At 41.0% G+C, this 27,421-nt stretch overlaps 1 protein-coding gene and 1 long non-coding RNA gene across 4 annotated transcripts in view; one reads left to right on the forward strand and one right to left on the reverse strand.

The window, feature by feature from the left end:
• The window catches only part of BRAF (B-Raf proto-oncogene, serine/threonine kinase), a 91,178-nt gene extending 69,035 nt beyond the window's left edge, over positions 1-22,143 (reverse strand). Inside the window, exons 1-2 of the mRNA XM_068402387.1 lie at positions 21,991-22,143; positions 4,846-4,947 (exon numbers count right to left, since the gene is read on the reverse strand). Of these exons, the coding sequence (XP_068258488.1) occupies positions 4,846-4,947; positions 21,991-22,143 (255 nt within the window). The remainder of the gene's footprint in view (positions 1-4,845; positions 4,948-21,990) is intronic.
• A 355-nt stretch (positions 22,144-22,498) lies between these two features.
• LOC137664151 (uncharacterized) lies at positions 22,499-27,052 on the forward strand. 3 transcript variants are annotated; one of them, XR_011048257.1, is made up of 4 exons: positions 22,499-22,590; positions 24,342-24,575; positions 25,240-25,385; positions 26,926-27,052. It is a non-coding gene; the product is annotated as an uncharacterized lncRNA (long non-coding RNA). The 3 variants fall into 3 exon arrangements; XR_011048256.1 differs by having other exon boundaries at positions 22,514-22,739; XR_011048258.1 differs by lacking the exon at positions 25,240-25,385 and having other exon boundaries at positions 22,514-22,739.
• Positions 27,053-27,421: the final 369 nt, after the last annotated feature.

A 27,421-nucleotide genomic window follows, 5' to 3' on the forward strand; every position in this document is an offset into this window, starting at 1 on the left:
ACTTAGGTTATCCTCTTCATCAGTCCTTTGTTGGTAGAGACAAAAAAAAAAATTAATTTTGATGGATACACAACTGTGTATTTTAACCATTTTTGCTAACTGAACCCCAGCTTTTCCCAGTACCATAATATTAGACTCCTTTGCCGTAAAGATTTCCAATATTTACAACACTTAGACAAACCCTTAAGAAAAGGGTTTTTCCACAGTGAATCACAAACTGTGTATTTTGGGAAACAGCACTTCAAGGACAGATATAATGCACTAAGAAATCATGTGGGAAGACAAAAATCATTGATATTTTCAGCTGCTGTGATACAGCGTGCTTCCAAAACATGTGGTAAAACCTACCAAGGAGCTCCTGCAGCCTCTTCTCCAGAAAGAAAAAAAAAAAGCTATTAGTGATACTTCTACATCTACTGATTCAAGCAGTTATTTCAAATATTTGACAGTGATTTCCAGGGGTCTGTTAGTTCTGAGATGCATGCTCATAGACAGGGGATGGAAGAAGTTAAGAACTAGGATTACCTACGAAAGAACTTTAGCTACAAGCCATTTTTAGATTTTAATACAGCCATTGTTTACTACATTTATTATTTCTTCCAGCCAGAACAAACAGAAAAGGTTTTTTTGTTATCATATTACAGGACATTGATAAGATTCCTGAAGCTATTACTAATGATAACAATTAGAAGAAAATTGTGTGGTTAATGGCAAATGTTCTTTTCTTTCTTTTGTTCATTTTGTTTCCTACCCCTGTACCTTATATGCACCCTCAGAAGGCTCTCTGCAGATTCAGTCTGTTTCCTCAGAGCCTACTTACCTGCCCTGAGAGGTAGGAGACAAGCAACCTGCTGCCCTCCAGCTTCACATGACATTTTCCACTCCTGGGCAGCAGCAAACAAAGTAGCCTGCCCAGGCTTGGAGGCCCTACTCTCCATGCTCTAGAGCCACCTTTTTAAGACCGTCACTGAGGAGTGACAGATCAAGGCAGGGAGATCCTCCGAATCCAAGTACCCCCTCTTGCAGGGATAATTAAATATATGCTGAATTCAACATAGCATTGGTCAATCACTTTCGATATTTCAAGAAATCCATTCCTCTTTCACAGTCAATTGATGAATCCTGAAATGATGGCTGTGACAACAGCTGTCAGTTTTAAAGTTCTTTTGATGTAAAAACACATTGAACACATACTCCCCGCCTCACAGAACTTAAAAAAAAGTCTGCCACAAAAAAAATTTTGTCGTCTTACTTTCAGATGAGCACAGAAACAAAAGCCTGTTAGCTTCTATTTTCTTGAGCAACTGTAACTAAGGCATAAGTACCTTTTTATTTTTAAATTAGGTGTATGTTTTATATTCAATGCACAAATAATTTTACTACATCCTCTGAATGCTCAATTTGCAGAATTAATTTTCTTGTTCAATTCTTCACCTTTCCTATGCACGTTTCCATTCCCCCAACACCTCCCTTTCCACTTTTAACTGAAATGCAATTTTGTTGCCAGGTTCAGCCACAACTTTATTTGACAGGTCTGCAGAGGTAGCTCCAACACAGGCCAGGAGCCAGCGTACAGGGTGCTCTAAGTTCTGTGAACATGAGCAGTTAGTAAGATGTGTAAGACATGAAGGATATAAAGCCAGACAGGAGTACAAAAGAACCGAACAAATCTTATTGTACTTAAACTCTACACACCAGAAGATGGATGGATAGCTGTCAAGCTTTTCATAGGTATACAAAAAGACATGGTTTTGCAGAAAACATCACAATAGCAAACTAGGCGTTTACAACAGTGAAAGGCAATATGGGTGAAAGCAAAAATGTTCATTTGCAGGTACTTACCTAGCAATTAGCTTTGGCTAATTCCAACTTTTGCTGAAAGCAGCAGACAACATGCTTGCTGATAGCACTCAAAAGACGATCAACAGGCTCACATTTTATGGAAGATGCAAGAAGATCAGAGCAGTGGAAGGAAACAAAGGGAAGGGTGACGCAGTCCAAGTAACAGACTAGCAAAATTACTCATACATATTTTGGGTAAAAGCAGGGCAATATTGCACTTTATAGCCAAAAATGTGACTTCAGCAAAACAATCGTAATACAAAAGTCAGACGAGGATGGACAGAGTGTAAGTTACACTACCTTCCTGTTCAAGCACTTTGGAGATAGTACACAGAGCACAGTGTCAAGACCTAGATGTACCCTAGACATGAAAGCCTGGGGAGAAAGAGTGGTCATGCATAGAAGTCAGTGATGATGCCCAGGTACGGAACTGAGCAACAGGCCCAATATCACACAGCGGCTCTGTACATAGGGAGTTTGCTATTTCTAATGGATGCCAGACAGATATCTATTGAACCACTTAAGCTACCCACATGTATTCTACCTACTCTCCTGTTCTTTTTATTCATGTCAAAAGTATTGTGTTTTCTTAGTTCTGCATTTCCTAGATGCAAATGTGTTCTTCCACAGTATCACACTACTTTCAGAGCTTTTTACATACAGCTTTGTCCTTTCATGCTGTAACCAGGGTTGTTCTGGCCCTTTTTCGGACAGGTGGAAGAATAGAGAAAGTCAAAACATTAGCTCTAGTAGTGACAGACTAGATTCAGATAAATTGCTGCAAAGTAAATTCTGACAATAGAAAGCAACTCCTGTTCTTGACCAAGGCAAAAGCAGCCAAAAAAGGTGGGAAATGCACACAACAGATGCACTAGATGACTGCCAGAGGGTTGAAATGAACAGTCCTGGGTGGACAGTAATCTTGCTTCTGACTGTATCAGGTACTCTGCAATATATTTCTTCTTTTTCTTTCCCTCACACTTTATTTCTACCACAGGAAATCTACACACAACACAAATGACGGGTTTGCAGAATTTAATCCTATTCACTTCCATCAATCCACCTGAGGATCACCTAATCTAAGCTAATGACCATCCAAAGAGAAAGGTCCTCTCCTCTCTCACCCCATTTTCTAGGTTCTTGGCTCACGGCTGCAAGCTCTTCCCCTTCCCTAACCTTAACCACAGCTTTGGAGCTCACTGGACTTCATCATGACCAAGTTCAATCTACTAACTGGATGGCAAACTAATCCAACAAAACCAGAATATTTTCCTTCCAGGTCAGTGATTGGAAGTGGCTTAGCCACTACTGGTACTGTGAATACCTGAACAAAGCAGCAGAGGAACCACATAGCAAAGAGCTGGGAAAAGCAAGGCTTTTCATTTCAGTGACAGTGGGCTCTTTTCACAGGACTTGCTGTCTCATGGGATAAATCAACTGAAAAAGCAGTAATCCCAGTCACTTCCACCTCCTCCCAATGGCTTACTGCTCCCTAGTCAGTACCAGCACTACTTGTCACAAGACCCATTTCATGATGCAGCAGAACTCACTGCAGCAGAGGCACACCTTGCTTCATCTTGCAGGGCTTCCCTACTGTGTTGACAAGCCAGAGTTGCAGTTTCATCTCAGCGGCACATGGAACCATTGAACTTGCAAATCTACTTTAGGCTTCATGGTTTGTAGTCACCAACTATTTCAGACTTACCGTACTCTTTACACTATTGTAATAATTTCCTAGTACATATTTACAACTGCAAATGCCCTCTTCCCTATCAATGAACTACAGAATAATCAAAAAGCTACCAGTGTAGGAATCTAAGTTTTAATTTAGATACAAGCAAGTGATAATTGGCTGTAATGAACTAACGATTTCACTACCTGAAATCTAGGCTTAGTACAGATTAAGCTCATTATTATTGCAATTTGATACACAACCTAATGAAACCAACATACACGTGGCAATATTAAATCCAGACACATGGAATGAACCGGTTCATGTGAAAACAGAGGTGTGTTTATATACCATTGAGTGGTTAAAATAGTGATTAGCATTCGTTCAATACTCCCATTTCATATTAGCAATAAATAAAGCAACTATAGAGGGCCTCATTTGACCTTAACTGTTAAGGATGTTATGTCAACACTTGTATAATCAAGCTAGTGCCCTGCTCTGACATATTAAGATAAAACCTAGAAGTACCTCAAATAATGAGATCTTTACTTTTAATTACCCAGTGCCTTTAGGCAGCAATTACAATTAAAAAGACTACAAAAGCAGGCTGGTTGACCTCCAGCTATTTCAATACTTGAAAGAATCAAGAAAAGGGCAAGGTTTGGAGCAAGTGATACCCATTCAATTCCTAATAGAAGTAATTTATTCATGCAGTCTTTTCTTATGTTTTTAATGGTCCTACATCAACGCAACTTTATGAATCTGGAGTGATGAAAGAACACAGAAATTTAATTTGTAGTTAGTTTACAAATTAAACACAGTTTAAAAACATTACTCTACCCTACAATTTCATGTATTTCTTTAAGAAGTTCCCTTCTACTAATACTATTTTTTGGATTCTACATGATTGTTTTTCAAAGAGAAAAAAAGTGAAATCAACTGCTTTAAAGGCAATGTTAGTCTTATGTTTTCAAGTGTATGTGTATGTACTTGCTTTTAACAACAGAGCATGCCTTTTTCTATTACACACACACAATCTCCCCCCCTCACCCCACATCTAAAAAGAATGCTTTATATTTCAATAGCACCAATGTAACTATTAGACCATGACACTGATCTTCCTCTACCGATGCGTATCAGGAATCCCATACAGTTCCTTTCTACCTCCAGGGAAAGTTAAGTTCCTCCAGGGAAAGAGTTAAGTTTCTAATACACAAGGAGAATGTTCTCTTTTACTACAGGTATTCTCAGCTTTAACATAAGATGCTTCATATAAGATTAAGAGATAACACACCATTAATCTAACCACATTCACTTGAATGTAAACTTACCTCTAAATATATCGATGGTGGGTTGTGCTCTCCTCCAAATTTGTCTAGCAGTGCCTCTATATGTTCTTGTGTTAATTTAATCATCTGCTTGATATTCCACACCTAAAACAGAAGATTAAGAATTTCTATAACCAAAAGTAGACTAGAGAATCTGTCCTAAAACAAATTAAATTTTCTCAATATTCAATAACAGAAGTCCAAATAAAAGTATTTTAATTCTCAGTAAAAGAGTGAACAAAGCTACCCTGTTCATCCACTGTCAGTAGTACACAGCTTGCTTCTGAGATAAACAGAGAAAAATTAAATTTGGTTTTAAAATTCAGGAGCCATTGAATAAACAACTTTTAAGAACAGTTTATTTTTCACGTTTATCAAAACCATATTAAGTATTTTCCTTGCAAGACTTTGCAACCCAATTTCTACAGTACTACAAAGTTCAGTGAAAGAGTTCTTCTGTCAAACCTTAAGTAATCTGTGTAAACAACATTCACAAAACCTAGACCTAGTGTTCTATTTGCATGGGAATAGGATGTCTTGATCTTAAAGAGCACCTTCTATACCCTGACCTCTATACTCTGTCTACCCTGCAAGTTTTCTTACAGACCTTAGAAATGATCTGAAAAAGACATCTACCTCTAGTGCACAGAGAAAACTTAAGGCACTGTACTACGAAACAACTCAGGTTGTTACTCATTCTTCACATCTTGAAAGAGTCAATTTTAGGACTTTGAGACTATTGCAGGTGAACAGTGTTATGAATCTTAATTTATACCTAAAAAGGCAGTGAAGCACAAGGCCAAACATTTAAAGTAATAATGCTACACTGATTTAAGAAGCTACTTTAGTCCAATCAAAGTCAGAAATTTATAGCAGGGGAAGAGGGAGGAAAAGAAGAATCTCTTCTTCATAGTTACTGTTATTCAGATATTTATCAGGAAAAAATGATTATGTCAGAATTATTAGATCCAAGATGGAAGAAATTAATATACACAGTGCTTCTTCCAATGGGATTTTGAAGATTCCTGTCACCGTTTTCAGTTTAACTCTTATCTATTTCAAAGATTATAATATATACAGCCTCACGGCCAGGTCTGGATTTACAAGTTGTGACAACCTACCTCTTTAAAAAGAAGATGCAAATAACTTCGTATTCTAAAGTACCCACCAATACTAGGATCCCATCCAAGTTGGATCAAATCAAATTTTACTACATAACTTGAGATGTTCACAAAGAAAGAAACTCTAAAATATAGAACTCACATTTTGCACACCATCTTATTTATCCCTTCTAATTCTAGACATCAGTTATTTGCCAGTAATTTCCTACAGTAAACTAATAATTGATTCACTTCTAGCCCAAGTTTTAGAACAGATACCAGAACAAAGATTTCATCAAGAAGCTACAGTCAAGCAAAAATAGTTTGCTCGGGAACAAGCAACCCAAACTACAAAGAGTGAGGGGACACCAAACAGTGTGCTATTCAAGTATTCTGTACATAAATTCCCCTGAGGCGACTGTGGAAGTCAGCTTGCTTCTCAACTTGCAATCAATTTATCACGTTGAAGCTAGGACTGCCAACCAGCAGCAAAGGGAAGGATTTCTGTATTTTGCTAGTTTTTCCCAAGATGGCAAGAGCTAGTTGTAAGGTTGGTGAAAAGAACAAGTGTGAATCAACACTATTTCAATTAACCTGTTCAATATAAGAGTTTAGGATGTTTAGTTACTGTGTAACTGGTAACATGCTGTTAACCTGGATGTGTATACAGAAAATTCTTGGCCAACTAAGGAATCATTTCAGGATTACCTTCAGAAACAGTACTTGACGCAATTTCTATTATTTAGCCATTCTGGCAATTTTACCCACCAGAAAGTTTTCCTCAACGTGTACCGTACCACAACCAGTATCAACAATTTACTATACTTCAATGTCTGGCAATGGGGGAGGTGGAGAGGGAAGATGCTTCACTGACAAAGTAACCCAGAATCACAGAAGGGCTGAGGTTGGAAGGGACCTCTGGAGTTCATCTAGTCCAACCCCCTGCTCAAGCAGATTGCCCAGGACCATGTTCAGATGGCTTCTGAATATATCCAAGGATGTAGACTTCACAGCCTCCCCGGGGCAACCCGTGCCAGTGCTCAGTCACCCTCACAGTAAAAAAGTGCTTCCTGATGTTTAGAGGGAACCTCCTGTGTTTCAGTGTGTGCCCATTGCCTCTGGTCCTGTCACTGGGTACCACTGAGAAAAGCCTGGCTCCGTCTTCTTTTCTCCCACCCTTAATAATCTTTGTGGCCCTTCACTGGACTCTCTCCGGTATGTCCATGTCTGTCTTTTACTGGGGAGACCAGAACTGGACCCAGCACTCCAGGTGTGGCCTCACCAGTGCTGAGCAGAATGAACCCCTGTCAGATGAGTTTCCAAATACTGTTTTTGAAGATTGATAACGAATAACTTCCTTGCTCATATGTTATTTTCTATTTTGTGCCATAACCACAACCTTGCTTCCCTCTTCTCTTACAGTAAAGATATAGAATAACAAATATAACTGAGCAACAGCAATATGCACAACAGAAGCACATTATTTAGGAGATGTTTGCAAGAGAATCAAACAGCCTCTAACCAGGGCAGAAATCTTCCTGCTAAGTTAGTATCATGACAAGAGCAAAAACTGAGTGACTACTGAAGAAAACAAAAAAATTTTGAAACTTACTGCCAGCTGCCAGGCTATGGCAAAAATGTCTTCACCCAAAGCAGATGAATTTTAAGACTAGTGGAAGACAACATTGCTCAGAGGGGCTGAAAATGATGCCCTGAATTATCTACTATATGTCTGTCCACTAAACCAAGAGCCTTTCCACAAGTGAATCTTACAGGAAAACTTAATATGGATTTCTATCATCTTAGAAAGGCTATTCACACAGTTAGCTATACCCTGAAGGCAGAATGAAATTTATCAAAAGTCAACCATAGCAACAAATCATTACTTGTTGCCCACAGAAATGGAAAACCTATTTTCTGGGCCATATTCATCAAAAGTCTTCTGACAAGCTGAAAAATGTTTCACAAATCTAGTATTGACCAGCATATTCTATCCCTAATCAAGTAGGCACAAGAACACATATGCCATGGCAAATTTTCAAGCTTCACAATTTCCCTTTAAGCGGCAATTTCTACTTATTTTTACTTATAGAAAACCTACCTTCTGGCTTCCCATATCAGTGAATATGCTTATACATAGGGGTTTTTTGTGGTCCACAGCATCCCCTAACTAGCTAGTTCCTTGAGAGTCAATCCCTGTGCAAGTGTATTGCATTCTACTACACAGAATCTATGACTACTTCAATTCAACTGAAGGAACTCAAGCCTTTTCCTAACTGGAATTCGGAACTGGTGCTCTGTGCAAGTGACCTCATGTGACTTGAAAATGTCTGCTTCTGCATACCACAGTACCCACAGCTTCTGCCTCACAAAAAATACATCACACTTGTTGCACTTACACAGCCAGCAGAGCCAGCAACTTCAGCCTGCCCTTTCTCCTCTCAAATGTGCTTGTTTGGATATATTATCTCAACTAAGTTTGTGTCATGTGCACCGGTCCAGCCTTACAGACTTTGAGACAAGACACATCCCCATCATCTCTGTGGAAAAAACCTGAAACACTAAGCTCTTAAGAATTAAATCTCTTGAGTTCAGTAGCACTCACAGATGTACGGGTTTCTTTCAACTGTCCAAATAAAACCTAAGCGTACAAAAATTGCCTAGGATTTTAGTAAGCATCTCATTCTCCATAAGCACGTACATTCCAGGACAGCAGCAAAGAACTACCTAACAACAGAGACCGCAAAAATATGAAATATAGAATCCTTTTAGCAATCAGTTCTGGACCAAAAAGCTTGTTCCTAGACAACAGAATAAAACCACGTTTTTCAAGCTAAATGCATACACACTAATACCATTCCTTCCTTGAGATCTCACAATAATCCCTTTATCCACACTTTATTCACACTTTCTCTAGAAGTAAAAGAAAACTGCAGAAGCCTGCTGGTCATTAAGAAAGAACAGACCTATTTTTTTGTTACTCTTATGAGCACTCCACTACACTTCTAAAACTCCACACCTGTAGGAAACCATAAAACCACAACTGCCAAGTATCTTTCAGAAATACAAAAATCGATGCCAGCCTAAAAGACAGTTGCTAGAAATCTTAATGTTTTCTGAAGTAAATCTGCAATGCAGCTAGAACTGCCCACGAACAAGTCCAGTCCTTTCCCATAGGAAGCAGCATGGTTATTTGAGACACACTGTTTCATTGTAGTTCCACGAAAAAGTAATGAATCCTTTACAGCTTAGATAATCTTCTCCTTTTCCCAAAAAAAAAAAGCCTCAAATAAATTTTTATGTCTTATCTGGTAGCATTAGGTTAAGGTTATTCTCTATCACAAGAGATGAGACTTGATTCTCCTTTTAGTGCTGCTGACACAAGGACGGTGACGCAAGCTAACATGGACACAGGCAGACAGAAGACCGGAAACATTCCAGATATACTGGAATATATCAACTTGTATCTGCCTATTGTGGATAACTGTGCATTAATTTTGCAAATAAGCACTCCCTTGCAATGTAATAAAGACGATGATCTAGTTCAAGCCAGAAGCAAGTCAGATACAGTAGGCGGCTAAATCCGTTCTATCCAGAGCAGACGACAGCTCCACAAATGCAAGGCTATAAAGCCACAAAGTTATTTTCGCATCCTTTGCTGCTTGTCAAAACATGCAGTGCCTGAGACAGCACAAAGCAAACTACCTTTTATACTTTTTGCACCTGGCATCAGTACTCAAATCTTGCAGCTCTATGATTTACATTTGATAGAAAACACCTGAGAGCTCAAATCTATTCTGCAAAGAAAAAAAAGCCATTCTTTGTCCAGGCACAGTATGTCCTGCATTTGGATTATTATCACGCTTGGTGATGATGGAGAATACTTTGATAGAACCAACTAGGAAATTAAAAAAAAAAAAAATTAAGCATTTGATTTGGAAACTGTTTTATAAGAAGGACAAAATCATCAATACCAATCCAATACTATTCTAATCAGTCCCTTCAGGTTTCTTTCTTACATAATCAATTTAGTTGTTTGGTCCACTGAGCTAGGATACACTTTGTCAGAAAATGCTTTAGAAAGCTATCATGTATGAGATTGTTCTTAGCTGGACTGATTCTTAGCTAACTTGAAAATTACACATTAGAGTGAAAAAGAGGCAAGAGGACGTTCGAATGGCGTTAATAACTCAGCACCCCATCTCAGCATTCACATGTCAAGATGCAGAGTTTGCATTTTCCCAGTGTCTTTGCTGAATATCACTGTTACCTCTTCCTCACATATTGGTGTCTTTTCCTGAGATACTTTCCCCCATCATCAACCTCTTCTCGCCTCTTACAAAGCTTGCTTTTCATCTTCTGCAGTCAACCACTGAAACATGCACATACAGTGGGAAGGACAGTCCTTTACTTCTTCCTATACTTCAGGTTCTATCTCTTCTCCATCTCTCAGTGGAAGCTTCTCTCAACTCGCAGATTCACCGTGTTAATTTTTGCATTTTTCCTACTTTCTGCTGGCTCCTCACGCTTACCACATTTTCAACAGTGTCGTTAAACTTTTTATTAAACAAGTATGAAAAATACTAACATCTGAAACTTTACTGAATTGAAAACCAGCTTGCAATGGATTTCACTTAAGAGTTTACATAAGTGACATGAACATCAACACTGAGGCCGCCTTTTCTAGTTTATCTTCCCCAACTTTTTATTAATGTTAGTGAATCATTTTTACCGCAGCTCCTTTACAATGTCTGAAATATGAACTTTGACAGTGTATATTCATTGTTGGCTAGCTAGACAGTTCAGAATGAGTACAGTAAAATTTACAATCATAGAATCATAAGTTACAGACAAAAATATCTACAGAAGTTACTGTAGCCAAGAGAAAAAGGATTCAGTGTCTCTTTTCTTCTACAGAAGTCTATGAACGTATCCTTCTAGACTGATGAAGAATGGCCTTGGTGAAGACGTATACTAACACGTTCAAGAAGGAAAATTCTCAAGAAGAGGTACAACATTTTTTGTACCATCCTGTTTGATTACTAGGATCATAACTAGGTCAGCTAATACAGTAATGTGAGCAGCAGGCATCTGCTGTAAGCATAGCAATTAGTAAAATATTAAAAAGGCTTCAAGATGAAAACTCTTTTCCATTTAACAGGTAACATTTTTTAGGAAGGAAAGGCCAATTCTTGACCCCCCCTCATAACCAGTAGTGCAGGTTTCCACCTGTGTCTGTTATGACATTGTTCCCGTTACGCAAAAAAAACCCCACTAAAACCAAACACCCAACAACTTCCTCCCTACTCCAAAAAACTAGGAAACATCTGACTAAGTATCAGAGTATCATCTTTGAGGAGTTAGCAGCAGAAGCTCTATTGAAAAAACAAGTGGAAGACTAACTCTGCAATTCTAAGACAAACACATTCAATAAAGTCTTGCTTTCTTTACCAGAGGACTTCCACCACACAAAATTGTGGTATTACTAACAGTTTTTAACATTCTTGCATCTCTCATTTATTTGCAAACCATCAGTTGCAACTGAGAGTAATCTGTCTTTTCCTTGGTTTAATTCTAAATGCAAATTGAATTGCTCACGATTCAGCTGTACTCTTAAAGCAGAATAAATAGCCTTTCAGTCTGTCAGGCCTTTGCCTCTTAAGTTGCCTCCTCTTTAACAAAAGGAATTCAGACTTTAAGCACTTATAAGAAGTAAGGAACATTTGAAAATATTTTTTTAAATACAATGATAAATTGTAAAAGATAAAGCTCAGTAAAGTCTACCCTTGTAACATAACCAAGCAGTTTCTCTAGAAGAACAAAGTCACCACAAGTCTTAGGCAGTGGTTGCTTTGCAGCTTACATCGATGTGTGGTGGGTGCAATTATCATATTGTCCCGGGCTATTTACACCTGCTCCCTTCCTTACTTCTTCTCCAGAACTTAAACTTTTGGCTGAACCATTTCAATACACTAAGCAATCAGAAAATTGTTCTCTTTGTCAAGGTTAGTTTTCTGCCAGTCTAGCGTGCTGAAGCAGCTTGGCAAAGGCCCCAGTGACCACCTGAGTTGGTGCAAAAAGTCACCTTTCCTCTCTATAGCCCACAGTTGGATAGATTCAGGCTACCATGAAGCAGCAGTCTTCTCGTTTAAGTTTCAATTCTCTTTCATTCCCTCACTTTTTCCATCACTTGCCATCTTTGCTGCTAAGTAGAATTTGCCTCCAAGCACCATAAAAAGGAAAGTTAACAAACGCTTTCTACCACAGCAGAACAGCAGAGTGTGAAAAATAAGAGCTGACTGTATCCTTCATTTAAATCATTAACCACCAGTTGCATGGCTTTCTTTGATCTCACTAAATCTTTAATTCCACATTCCTCAAGGCTTTTGTCTTGCATTACTACTAGTCCCTTTTATTCACTTGGGTACTAATTCAGTAGTCATGAGGATCGTGCACAGATCAAGTTCTGGTACAATTCACTGTATTTACATTTATGAATTTAACAACTTCTCCCTAGACTGTCACAGGTTAAAAAAAGAAAAGGAGAAAAACCCTGTCCATATTTCCTAACTTATTTAAGAACACAATTTTGCTTTAGGAAGGTAACTACCACAGACTCTCAGCAAGTGTTAAATCCATGCAGCAGTGAAATTGAAAAAAAAGACTATCATGCATACACCAGACTAATTCTTCGCACACCTTAAGCTGAATACAAGTCATCTTTGTGATCGAAAGCAAGCAGCCAACCAGCTAATTACAATAATTGCCTATAAGAAGCAAATGCTAGTCGAGCAGAGCTCTTACGCAGCTTGGGTCACATTAATTAAAATGACAAAACAAATAAACTCAGTCTCGGCTGAACTACAGAACTTATTCTGTTCTCTCCTTGCCAGAGCACACAATTAATTAGACTATCCAGAAAAGATAATCAGCACCTATTTAAAAGTTCATGTTATCAATTCATAAAATAATTTGTTATACATTTTGCAATATTCCACCACTAAACTATTACTACACCGTGCATGTGTTTTGTACCAACCAGTTAGAAAATGTAAAAGACAGCTGGAATTGTTAGTCAAGTACAAATACATTCTGTTCGTTCAGAAATATCTGTGATCCAATAAAGTAACTAAAGTATCCCATTTTTATCACAAACAGGTCTCAAAACCTGAAACAGCGCAAATGTACTTGTTTTTTTCATTTGTAAAACACAAGTAATTTGCTCCCAATCACAGCAAACAGTCACAAATAGAAACTGCCACAGAAACCACATTCTCCTAAATGGCATTCTAAGTTTTACTCAGAACATGCTGCCTTAGTAACCCTAGTACCAACATGAAAAATTAAATAATTTAAAAGGCAGAATTGTCTCCTTGCCACTCATTGTAGAGTTAGGAGAGTTAAAAAAAAAAAAAATCCAAACCAAGATACAACAGCTACCATGAAAGGATGCCGAAAACCACCACCTAGTTTAAAAAACTGAAAAAAAAAAACACTGAAAAAGATATTTTCATTTGACTCAAACTTCAGCTGATCAAACTGGAGATTTAGTACATAAAACCTGCTGCAAGACTTATAACCTATAACTACTGAATCTAGACACTGGAAAAATTACATCAATTTTAAATGACGTACATAAGCTTAGAAACGTCACAAGAGACTTTATTATCACTTACAAATTGTATTCTGGCAAAATTACGAGTATGCTTAAAGAAATCCTTTCTGAAAGCAACCTCAGATGATGCTAAAGACTCACATTTAAATCTACACTACTTACAACTAATTAGACAGAATGTTTGACCTATTAAGATTTAATGAATAAATTTACAAAACCAGTTCAAAGACTGAGGCACCAATATACAACCATCCAGTTCCAAACACAAGGACACTACCAACTTCTTGAAGTCATAATGTTGTATTTTATTTCATGTTGATTTTATTATGCTTTTCAAACACCATTAGTGAATAACTAGTACTAGAGAGATAAAAAAACTAGACACTACTCAGATTTCAGAAACTCCTACCCTCAAAACAATCCCTTTATCTGAAATAAAGTAAAAAAAAAAATAAATTAAAAGTTACCAAGTCTGTGCTCCAAGTGTCAGAAAATGTTGACTGAACACAATGTAGCCTCATTTGAAAAGTATTTACTACTTATCAGTGCATTTAACAACAGCTTTACTAATTACTAGACTGTTTAAGGGGCCTAACTATGTAACAGATATTAGAGCTGGTATCCCCCTTTTTGCAGTAAAAATATTCCTAGCCACTCAGTTACGCAACACATTTTTAAACAGTGAGTACATTTTGTTCGTTAACAACCTTACTTGCTTGCCTCCTAGATGAACAATTTTAAAGAAAGTTGGTACCCTTTATGTAGAAATTTAATCACCTTTTCATACTAAATTTTGTGCAGTTGTACTGAGAGAAGCCACAAAAATATTTCACCTGATCAGAAACTCAGAAAAATAAAAGCTTCCTTCAGTACCCAAACACACTCTTATGATCTTCTGAATTCAATATTGATAGTGTGGGGAATTCATTTGATAGCGAGCACTGCACGACAAACTCAACTTTCCAAAGAGCACAGGTTCTGTTTTCTGATCTTTAATGGGTTTTCTGATCTTTCTGGGTTGGGTTCCCCAGAAACTCCTGCCTGAACTGGCAGCACCTTCGGACAATGGGAATGGTTAAAAATTAGATCTTCATCTGTTTCACCCTTTTTTTGCTAGGGTCCACGTTTATTAAATGTCATCAGAAACAGAATAAAGAAAGGCACTGTTGCAGCTCCTTCAAAACACACAAATGCTAAAAAGGTGGAGCACAAGCCAAACACTTGCAGCAAGGAGTTCTGCATGAAGCAGCCTTGTTTAACTTTAGCACTGGTCACAGAAGAGGAAATCAGTTGCATAAACACGTATTTCATAATTTTTGAAAGAAGCTGCGCACCAAAGGGAATCATAGAATCATAGAACGTTAAGGGTTGGAAGGGACCTCTGGAGATCATCGAGTCCAACCTCCCTGCCAGAGCAGGACCAATCTAATCTAGGGCAGGTTACACAGGAACGCATCCAGACGGGTCTTGAAAGTCTCCAGAGAAGGAGACTCCACAACCTCTCTGGGGAGCTTGTTCCAGTGCTCTGTAACTCTTATGGTAAAGAAGTTCTTCCTCATGTTGAGGTTGAACTTCCTGTGCTCTAGCTTACATCCATTGTTCCTTGTCCTATCACAGGGCACAAGTGAAAAGAAGTTGCACCTTTCCTCTTGACATCCAGCCCTTATATATTTATACACATTAATCAGATCCCCTCTCAGTCTTCTCTTCTGCAGATTAAAAAGCCCCAGGTCTCTCAACCTTTCCTCATAAGGCAGGTGTTCCAGTCCCTTAATCATCCTCATAGCCCTCCGTTGGACTCTCTCCAGTAGATCTCTGTCTCTCAGACCGGGGAGCCCAGAACTGAATGCAATACTCCAGGTGAGGTCTCACCAGGGCAGAGTAGAGGGGGAGGAGGACCTGCCTCGATCTGCTGGACACACTCTTCTTAATGCACCCCAGGATACCATTGGCCTTCTTGGCCACAAGGGCACATTGCTGTCCCATGGATAACTTGTTGTCCACCAGGACTCCAAGGTCCTTCTCCACGGAGCCGCTTAAGAGGATTCCATGGTATGCCCAAAAAGCTCAAGAGCAACTGGAATAAAAAAGGTCAAGCAAAGAAACACGTATATTGCCTACTGACTTCTGTATCCTGCACTAGCTATGAGAAAGTAGCTGTATTCACACACACAGATGTGTGAACAGTTGAAAATTATGAAAACCATCTCACACCTCAAAAAACTAAATACTGTACCTAAAACTCTCACGTGGTCAAAGGTGTTGGAAAAGTATACTTACTATACAAGAAGCTCATATAGGACCTTCACGTCCCTGGCACACTGGCAAAACTCTGGCATGTGATCATATTTCTGTGAAAGCTATGCTCGAGCAATCCACAGGGACCAAGTAAGACTGTTACAACCTAGCACAGGAAGCTCAAGACCATAAAAATCTAACATATCAGGATCTAAACCTGGCAAGTCCAGCTAACGAAGCCTCAGCTGAACAAAACTTACCATTCAAATATAAAAAATGAAGGCCAGTGCAGTTTCATGGGACAAAGATGATCTTGAAAAAAAGATAAAAAGGGTGGGAAGGAACTGAAACCCTACCATACTACCACTACTCTCCCTAACCACATTCCTTCTGTCTCCTGCTTTGCAAGAGTTTTGGAGTTCATCGGATGCCATGTTGAGGACATTCAGTTCACTAAGCTTGTAGAAAACTAACTAATTCATTTAGCAAAAGTGACGCCAATTTTCTTCAGGACTAGCGAGCTGTATCAGCTTAGGAAAGGACCTACATGGTACTAAGTTAGCACAAGGGAGTAGATGTGGCTGAGCGGCCAGATGCAGGTACAGGGGACAGCAAAGCCCCGCTCTGGGTGGCAGGGCACCATTTGATTGACTTCAGTGTAACTGCAGTGATGGGGAGCAGCATCAACCATTAAGTTACGGACTACGGTTATGAAAGAGCATGTCTACTATATCGTACATTACACCCCCCCTTCACAAGTGACTTGTTCAAACCGAAAATAAAACTTACATAAAACTTACGCTTAGCCAAAAAGCATCTCCAAAAAATTCTAAAACTTGAAGTAGCCTCTATGTAAGGCTGGACTGGAACAGAATTGTTGATTTCACAATCATTTGAAGCCTTCTTCTGTTGCCTTTGGAAGGACAAATAAAATTATATTTCCTACTAATTGAAATTCCCTCCAAAATATTTCATGCAGTCAAATTTTTAGTAGATACAATAATTTTGAATTGTTACAAAATAAGAAAACAAAGTGGAATATTGGAGCTTTAAGAAATTTAGGGGGTTTTTTTCAGTTTGTTTTAAAAAATAGCTACCATCAAAAGATATCTCCATTAAAAAAAAACAAAACAACAAGCCTCATTTGGTCTACAGTATTTTTAACTACATGCAACAAAAGAGTTGCCTTTCCTGGCTAAAACCAAGTGTCAAGAAGGATATTAACAGAAGAGCTTTAAAAATAATACGCCTTTGAGTTTAACAACAAAGTATAAAAGGGAATAGCATTAATAGCATAAGTAAAAACATAAATTAACAAAAAAACTCAGTACCAAACATTTTGTATCCACACAGTTTGTGGATATCCACAGAGACAAGAAACAAGCCTCCTGAGACATCAAAACTTTTCAGAAGAAGCTACTACTCTATTAAGCAAGCTTTGTGTAATCAAACAAGGTACCACAGGACAGAGCTGTTAATCCTATTGCCTTTTGGGAAAAACCTCATAAGCAGAAATGTCTTTCATATCGCCACTAAACACAAGTATTTCAAGGTCATGTTCTAATGTTCGATCTACCTTGCCACAAATAAATCATAAAAAGCCTAAGGAAAAAGAGACGAGAGGTTATGAAACTCATCGTCTTTTCTACACCTTTTTCCCCATCACTCCTGACATATGTTTGCCTGTGGAGGTGATGGAATCTATTAATGGACATTTTATAAATAAGTTAAGAAAGTCTATTTTCATGCTTCACTATACCTAGCCGTAAAGAAAAAGGTCTAATAGTAACGTGAAACCATCTCCTCTGCTACCATTTAAACTCACTACTTCTGGCAGTAATCGTCACAAGCCTGGAGAACAAGTTATTTGCGTTCTTCTTTGTATCAGATTTGACAACTGCCATTTCTTTTCTAAATAATCTCAACTTTTTTCAGTCTCCTCAAAGGTCTGATCTTCTACACTTCAGATCATTCTTATTAACCTTCTCTAGACTCTCCTCAGCCAGACCGTGTATTTCTTAAATCTGTGATCCTTAGTCAGACATAGCATTCAGCTAAGGCCTTTCCCATGCTGTGCAAAACAAAAGATTTCACACACTCCTGCAGAATATCAGCTAGATATGAAGTATCTTGTAGCTAAAGTTTAACTTGTCCTCACAATTAGACAGGATGTCATTCACAGACTATAAAGTTAGCTCAGTCACTGAACACAAATGCAATGAAACATAGAGATTCCACATAAAATGTTATTCCGAAACTACAAAAGCAAAGAAGTAAAAAAATGCTTATATCATTTCAACTTCCCAAATAAGTAGTCATGTTTAATTGTAAACTCTTCAGAGAAACAGAAACTTAAAAGGAAAGTTATTCTAATACCCAGCATGATAAGTTCCCTAAATGTTACTGCAACAAAAACAGCCTTAGTTTTTCTTGGTGAACCTATGTTACTCTAGGAGAACCCATCACTTATTATTAGGTTAGAGGCGCCTTTTCATTCTATGCATTTTATTCTTCTTCTTAAATCTGTTTTATAAGATTAAGGTTTTCTAAATATACAACTGATATTCATGCAGGATAAATTGCAGCATTGCCTCCCACAAAACGACTCGGACCCGTCCAACAGCTCAGGCCCTCACTCACAGCCTTCAAAGCCATTTTTCATCTTCCAAAGAGCAGCTCAGGGCACAAAGCTCCAAGGACAGAAAATCCCATTTGAATTATTTAATATTTGGTGTAAATAATTTTCTAGCAACAAGAACAGAGCTTTCTCCAGCTGTCACACACTCCTTACTACATCAACAACCTGTAATACTCTCAAAACCTTCCATCCAAACAATCTCTTGTCCCGAGAATTCATCTGGGGAAGAAGCAACCTACGTGCCTCCAGACGCCAGCACTCACCCCCAGGCCTCCCAACACCAGCAACCGAACGGTGAGCGGAAGAGAAAATGTTCTGCTCAATCAACTTGCCCCTATATTTTTCAAATCCTTTTGCCCTCGAAGAAGTGCCTATGCTTAAATGTACTGTATAAGTGCATGGGCAACTACTTTTACTAATCTTGAATTGTAATACAGAAAGAAAAAAGCTTTAGCAATTATTATTACTCTGATGTAATGATTTCACTAATTGAAGATTTTTAGTATCAGCAGCTAGGCTGAGGCAACTTCTAAAGCACGAAATTAATTTTTTGATTAGAAACTGGCCACAAGTTGAACATGCCAGCTCTATATTTGTTTGGTTTTTTTTTTTTTTCAAAACCCCAACCCCTTGAATTATGACATCGATGTAGTTGTAACCAACAGAGCACTCAGTTACGATTGCAATTACAGAATACTCCCATTACCAGAGGACTCCAACTTACAAGCCTGCGTTAAGACTACTTCAAGGTCTCTCAGAGATCTCTTCTTGTCTGCCCCCCCTTTTAAAACTAGAAACTGAGTGCAGAACTAAAGGTTTTCCTTCTGGAAACCAGGACTGCGTTTCCTGAAAGATTAAGGGAACTAAAACCTTTCCAGGTATCTCCTCAAAATAAGTGAGGTTATATTCCTTGACGGGCTTCCACAGCAAGGTTACTTTTAAAGCTTAGATTTACATTGTCCTTGAAGGAACAAACAAAACACTAGAACATGTACTTACGTAGAGCCATGAGTCAGTTAGAAGCACTCCAGTATTTTCCTGACTTACGCCACTTTGAATTTGCATTACACTTTAGGTTGGCTTGTTTTTGTATTTAAGGATAGTTCCATTTTAACTGTACCAGCAATTTTTTGGTTTTGAACTTTATTAAACAGGTTTAGATGAAGTAATACGTGTATCTTACACAGTAAACAAAATTTAACTACTTACGACTTGAGGAACAAGGTAGCTAACTAAAGAACAAAACCACATCAGAAAATAAAAATTCTAACACAGCTCTGCCTAACCCTGGGTGTTTCAGTATTCCAAGGCATAAAACGTTTGCTTTTAAATAATACAAGAATACCCCCACACATTCCTAACCGTGAATATACGCACCCCATACTTGTGACATACCAACCTCTCTGGTTGGCAGGTGTTCCAGATAGCCGACTGCTTCTCTCTCCCCTCTCTCTCAATATAGGGATGTAAGATCTTCAGGGAGAGGGGGGAAGCTACACTATGTAGTTTAGCATATGAAGTAAAATCTAATTATTTGACAGGCTAAAACATTTTTGAAGTTCAAGTGACTTACGACAGTTTCACGAACATCCCCCTTGGTATGAAAACTGATTTTAAAAAAAATTCTTGCTTCCTGCCACTGTTTTCCCCTCTCCTGTCTTGCACTGCAGTTTATTTACCCAACTCGGCTGTACTGATATTACTGTTTCTAGGGCCACAATATAAACCAGTTATTGAAATAATTCCACAGAGATTTGCTTTTTTTTATGCAGAAACAACTGAGAAATTCAGCTTCCATGCACAGCTGCCACCAGCGCTACCTGGGTGATAAGAGTCTGCAAGAAGCTTTTTAACCTCATTCTGCTGCTGAAAGAAAACATTTGTTAAACACCACTCTTTAGGTATTTTAGGTTTCTCAACTAGTTGAGAGTTTCTCCTTAATCAGGAAGTTAAAGACCAGACTTGCATTACTCAAAGCATTTAATCACCCTGTTGGTTAGGTGTAAAATACACATATACTTGCGTGAGTTTTGCCTTCCTTCAGCAAGTAAGCCAGCAGCTCCTTAAGATGATGGAAACAATCTCACCTCTCACTAGCATCGAGAGGTGCAGACTCCTTCCCTATTTTCTCCTTGCTGGCTATATACCCAGCATGAGCTCTCAGTACTTATCAAACTTCTCAACTCATTAATTCCATTACAATCCACTATCCTATTAATAAGTAAAATGGACAAAAGGACACTCTTTTTCTGGTGAGTTGGGAGTCAAACTAGACCCTCTGTGAGCTGATGATCGAAGCCAGCACATTTTTCCCTGCGGATGCTCTCCCCCCAGAAGCAGCAAGGAAGCGTTACCTGGTGGGCCTGGCACCTCCCAGGGCCACAAGACTCTGCTGATGGATGAGAGGTCCTGTACTGATTTACACAGACATGCTCAGGAAAGCTGAGCTGAAATAATCTTCAGCAACTAACGCTCGGAATAAGAAGGCAGAGCTTCTGGCACCTGTATTTATATTCTGTGATTCTGTGATTTACCTCCAGAACAGACTGGATGCACAGCATTTGGCAATTCGTTCTCACTGCGATGCCTATAGTATTTGAATCTGCAAAACAACTCACCCTGTCATGGCACATTTTCTGCCACCTTTGGAAAACGTTTCAGAAGCGTTAGCACCTTACGCTTTGACCTTAGCAAAACAGGTAGTACCGCTCGCTCTCCGTGGGATTGGGAAGTTAAGTAATACGCCCCAAAACACAGGAAGTATGTAAGAGAGACACAGACCAGAGGCCTGACATCCCCCGTGCCTGCACAGTGCCCTGTCCGTTAACATTTCCTCACGCTCCTCGTGCAGAAACGGGCACCCAGACCAACATCCACAAACCGAAACCGTACCCAGCCGTCTTTTTAAAATATACTTCGAAGCGTTCCAAACCACGGGGGAAACCGATTACAACCCCTCCCAGCCCCCCAAAAAGCTCTGCCGGCCACAGCCGCCAGGTAACAGCAAGCCCAACAGCAGGGGCACGGAGATGGGCTTGTCTTGAAACCAAACCTCGACCCGCCGCCCCTCCCAGCCGGTGCGCGGCGGAGCGGGGGAAGCCGAAGCCCCGGCCCCGGCCCCCGGTCCCAGCCCCAGCCGCAACCCTCGCCGGTCCGGGCGCGCAGACGTGCCCCGCCTCCTCACGGCGGCACGGAGGCCGCCCCCGGGGCAGAGCGGGCCCGCGCCCCGGGCGCCTGCCTGCGGGCGCCGGGGGGTGCGCGGCGGGAGCAGGCCGCGGCGAGGCGCGGAGCCTCCCGCCCCGATACTGCATCAGCGGCGGCGACTGGAGAGAGCGGCGCCCCCGCCGCCGGAGCGGGGGGAGGAGGCCGGGGCCTCCCCGGAGCGGGGATCCCCGTCGCCGCCGCCGGGCCTCCCGCTTCACCGGGCCCCGGCGAGCCCCGCGCTGTCGCCCCGACCGGACCCGCCGGCGGCCCCCGGGTGCGGGCCCGCCGGAGGGGGCGGGGGCGCGATCGGCAGCGGGGGGTGGGTGGCCGCCGCAGCCGCCGTGTGGCCTCACCTCCTCCGGGATGGCCGGGTCGCCGCTGCCGCCGCTGCCCCCCGCGTAGCAGGCGCCGAGCGCGGGCGGCGGCGGCGGCGGCGACTCGGGCTCCATGTCCCCGTTGAAGAGCGAGGCCCCCTCCGCGCTGCTGCCGCTGCTCAGCGCCGCCATCTTGGATCGAAGCGCTGGGGCGAGGGAGGGGAAGGGGGGAGCCGCGTCCCCGCCGCCGGGACGCCCCCAGCCGCGACCCGTAGTGGGAGGGGGGAGGGGGGCGAGCGCAGGTCCCGGCCAGCTCCCAGCGGCCCGCGCCACCGGCACGTCACGCCCGGCCCGTGACGTCACCCAGAATCGCCGCCGCGGCCACTGCGCATGATCCGCCTGACGCCACCGGGAAACACCCTGACGTCAGGGCGCGACCACCCGTCGCCCTGGGAACTCGAACGTGGGCTCGGGCACCGCCCCCTCGCCGCGGCCCCGCCCCCCCGCCGCCGCAGCGCCCCCTGGCGGCACAGCGCGGTCCCCCCGCGGGGCCGGTCCCGGGGGCTGGCGGGGCGGCCGGCGGCGGGGCGGGAGCGCGAAGGCAGGAGGAGCCCCGCGCCGACCCGGCTTGGAATGGAGGTGTGGGGCGGGGGGAGTTGAATGCCAAACGCCAGGGGGTCTGCGGTGGGGTCCCCCCGCACCGCTGCCCGGCCTGCGGGTCCTTTCCGGCAGCGGCCTCAGTGACAGCGCGGGGAACCCCGCAGGAGGGCGGTGCCGGCAGGGATACGGTGAGGAGCCAACGGGGCCTCGCGTACCGTGTGAGCTTGGCGTGTGCCGGAACGGGAGCGCGGTGACCACGGTGAACAGGCGGGGGAAGTCAGGGACCGCCAGAGCCTCGGCCGGTCTGACGTCATTTGATAAACTATAATAGTGGTGCGGCTTTGAGGTAGATCTTTAGAAACACGTGCCATGTGGCAGTGACAGAGATACATCCAAGAATCACATTTTTATCTGAAAATGTTGTGCCTACTCTAGTTATAACTAAAACAATTGATTGCTAGAATTGATAAAACATCCTTATTTTTTTCCATTGGCAGCATTTAGGCCTTGAGCTGCCGTAAGCTGGTGCTTTATTTATAGCGAGTGCTTCAAGCGAGGGAAGGGTCTGGTCGTGAGCCCAGCAGAAATCAGGACCCCTCCCTTCTCCTTGGTGACACCTCCCCCTTATCCGCTGGCCAACGTTGTCCAATCTGCAGGTCTGGGAGCAGATCCCAGTTTACGAATATGGGTGTCCATCCTGTCTGCACCTTGTCGGCATGACGGGACGTGCATCGCCTTCCCCAACAGCCTGGCTTACCAGGGAAAAAAGGTGGGCTCACACAGCCAGACCTGCCGTGGGCTTCTGTCCTCTGGTGCGAATGACAGATGGAACCGGGGTGGTAGGTAGGGTGTGTTGGGAAACACCGCTCCCTCCATCTCAGAAACGAGGAGGAGCTGGAGCCAGCAGCCACTGCTGTCCCCCAAAGCCTCCTCCCTGCTTGTCCCCAGTGCCGCAACCATCTTCCCCAAAGTCGCAGAGTGCTTTCCACTTAAAGTAAAAAACTGACCTGTACGCCACACCCGTTGAAAATTGCCGCTGACACACATAAAGCATTCACTAAACCGGTGTGTTTAAGTTGCTTTCCTGCTGAAAAGGTCTTTATGATAATACCAAATCAGTATTTTAATGCATTGCAAAGAAAAGCTAACGTATCAGAACAGCAGCAGGATTTCAGAGAAGGTAAGGGCTGTTCTGTCACAACCTGATACATTTTATGGTAGTCAATTAAAATACTAAATTGAAACATGGAAGTGCAAACATCCTTATCTATGTTTCACATCAGTCATGAATACGTAACCATACAACCTCTTGCTGTAATAATCCTGATGACAGATTTGAGGTTGATATTTCACCTTTCACACTGGGGCCACCAGTGGTGTGTGAAAGCGTTTCAAATTCAATTCGATACTGGCAGTGCTGAGACTGGTAAAAAATGTGACATCGATTTACTGTATGGACACAGCAAAAACACAATGGAGTCAGCAATAATAGACTCCATGGCGTGGAGGGAAGGAACTTCGGGCATGAATTTAGATGAGAGTCTTTCCTGTAGATAGCTATGCAGTATTAAACACCTCCTGAACACAAATGAGAAACAAGCAAAATAATCTACTTAATATTTAAATGGATTTTAATTCATTATCTGACAAACCACACTTTCCTGAGACAGGACCCTAGGTTTTCCTATGACTGGTGGCCTCCAGTGCAGTCAAGAAAAAGACTGCACAAATCTATAAATCAAATGTACAAACTAAGCAGCTTGCCGCATTTTTAATTTTGTCTCTAATAGCTACACTAATGAAGAGAATAATTATCAGCAATTCCTGCTATGTGATGGAAACGTGTAATGGCAGTGAAAAACGCACACAAACTCTGGAAAATAACGCACGTGCTGAGGATTAAACACCGGGACAAATTTCTCTGATCTTTGAAGGAGAAGGCGGCAGAGGTAATATGAGATGGCTCTCCCAGCACACAGCCTGTCGTGGAAAAGCCAACAGAGTAACATGGGTTAACTGACAGAGTAAGTCCATTTGTTTCAATGAAATTTATACCAAGGGATGATTTAGTCTCAATGTACAGAATGGAGTCATAGCCCTTGTTTTATTCCCCAAGCAATTTATGTCCAGGGCATAACTCCAGCAGTGGAATGAGTAGACTACTATAAATCTGTAACTTGTAATACCTTTCCCAGTGCTTTTAGTAATCTTGAGTGCTTTTGTTCCTGAGCTGCTGATTTTTTCAGAAGATTTGCATTGACATAAAATACATTTGATGATAGACTTTCTTATTACATTTGATGTACCACCTAAAGACTTGCAATTCTAAACCCTGGTATTGGCAACTGATGACCAAAACTGGGAACACAGCAGAGTTACTACCTGAAATACTTGAGACAGGTGGTACACTGTTGGGTTTTTTTTTAATAAAGATCAGAATACTATTTAAAAAGATACTTGTGTAAGAAGGAGACAGAAATCTACTATTTATGCTGTATATTCCTTTTGTTTGACGGAATCCACACCTAAGGATAAATGGAATTTCCTGTTCCCTTCACGTGGTGACATCTTTGGTCTCTCTGCTTAATCTATCAAGATGGAAGATAAATCGTTATTAACTGTAACTATTTCTCAGTGATATGAAATCCTGTCTACTAAGAATTGATACTATCAACATTTTTTTTACAGACACTAGCATTCAACATAGGTCAAAATGAAACTTATCACCTAGATGTGAAAGGCTGGTTTCTGCTATCAAATCCATAGGCCACTTGGGGCACTGGCCGGTTGATTCCAACAATGCAGCACAGCCAGTTTATCTGGTATTGCAGCAGGTAATGCATACTTGTAAATACAAAACCTGCCACCTCCCATCAAACTCTTAGTTATGCACTGGGGTTTGATCCTCCTCAGAATTTTTTTATTTTAATTCAGATCAGAAAAAAAGTCCAGTTGTTCAAAGACAAAAGACTCTTCAGCTAGATTGCCACCGCTGGAACATTTGTCTGATCTAATTCAACACCTGAACTTCCAGAGAACAATGTTTTAATGAGACAGTAAAAAAAAAAAATTATATGGTTACCTGACAGCAACTGTGTCATTGTGAGCATTTGAACACATCTTTATCTTTCCCCTCAAAAAAGAATCTCAGTGGGATGCTCCCAAAATGAGAATGTCCAAAAGAGATATTAGATGAAACCTACTATTGGTCTCATTTATGATATTCTTTCAATAGAAGACAGTATCTCTAAAAAAACCCCCAGCCTTCCAGTTTTATTAATCAAAAAATTTACATACTCTGCATATTGCTATGGTAATAAGAAACTGATTTTTTAAGTGGTGTGAAAATTCGACACATCTGCCAGGTTGGATGGGGCCTTGTCTAGTGAAAGGTGTCCCTGCAGGGGGTTGGAACTAGATGACCTTTAAGGTCCCTTCCAACCCAAACCATTCTGTGATTATAGAATCACAGATATATATTTTAAACTCTGGATGTCTAAAGAGCCCTTAAAATTTGTCCAAATTTCCAAAAACTGCTTAGCCTTTTCACACACTGAAAAGAGTATTTGTCCCATACATCGTAGTACTTGCACTTGGCCCATGTACATTTGAAAATGCTGGATTAAATTCTGCACCGTAAGAAAATAAATACAGCTCTTCTAAAGTATGTTAAAATGTACACGTCACTTTTAAATGTTGTAGTATGAAGTGAAAGTGCACAACTTCACGTTTCTAAGTCAATGGTACTGTTTATATATCAGATGAATCCTCAGTCTTAACAGCAGAAATACAGATGTTGATGGAACACAGATACTAATGACAACAGTGATGTTCCCTCTTATCTTGGCCAGAAAATGTGAAGCAGAACAAAAATTAGGCTGTTGTCCAGAGTTCAGTCATTTTCTGATTGCTAGTCAGAATAATACATACTTAAGAAAATTACTTTGCTCTCCAGGAAAAGATTGTTAAAGATATTGTTTGAGGAAAGAACCCAGAATTTATTTTCACTTCTCTTTAGCCCCCTATATAGGTTTATTATCCCACTCACTTTAAGATATACTGTGCATCTTCTCATATTTCTAGGGATCACTGTCTGATTGCTCCAATGTGAGGCAACAGAGAACGCAAAGCTGCTTTTTTTTTTTTTTACTTTTTTTTTCTTACTTTTTTTTTTTCTTTAAACTATTCCTGAACATATCATATGTATTTTTTTCCTTTGGTAGCTTCTTGAGAACTTCTAGTTCAGCAGATTTACCATTCTGTGACACTGCTGAACCTGAAACATTCATACCTTCAGTGAGAAATTAGGTAATGTTCAGGTGGTGATTTGAACTTGGCAGCTGAACAATCATCTCATCTGTTTCTTTTTTTCAGTTGACGGAGACTTCATAGCACTTTGCCTTTGAGTTAAATGCATGAGCAGAAGTGATGAGGATGGGTGGAGACTAGGAGAATAAAGGAGGTAGGGAAAAAAGACGAAAATGTGAATCCACCTGGTTCTTAACTCGGTTTTCATTCTACCATTAAAAGCAATGTTGATCTAACAAGATTTCTTTTACATAAATAATAATGTATTCTGGATTTTCTTGTAATGATATTGGAAATATTTACATAGTTTTCATTTGATTCAAGCATAATTTATTTGACAGTCATTATTTATAAAACTGTTGCTCTTCTCTCCCTAAACCACAGCCCAAACCTTCAGAAAGTAAAAAGCAAAACATTTTCCCTTTGGAGGCGATGTGTGCGAGGCAGGGGGCAGGAAAGGTGATGGGACTGGGACATGGGAGTGACTTTGCATACAGGTCCCGTCCGTACCCTGCATGTTGTTTGGCACGGCAAGAACAAAATGCTAACCTGTTTCCTTCCT

The sequence above is a fragment of the Nyctibius grandis genome, chromosome 5 (assembly GCF_013368605.1).
Source record: "Nyctibius grandis isolate bNycGra1 chromosome 5, bNycGra1.pri, whole genome shotgun sequence".
Taxonomy (NCBI): domain Eukaryota; kingdom Metazoa; phylum Chordata; class Aves; order Nyctibiiformes; family Nyctibiidae; genus Nyctibius; species Nyctibius grandis.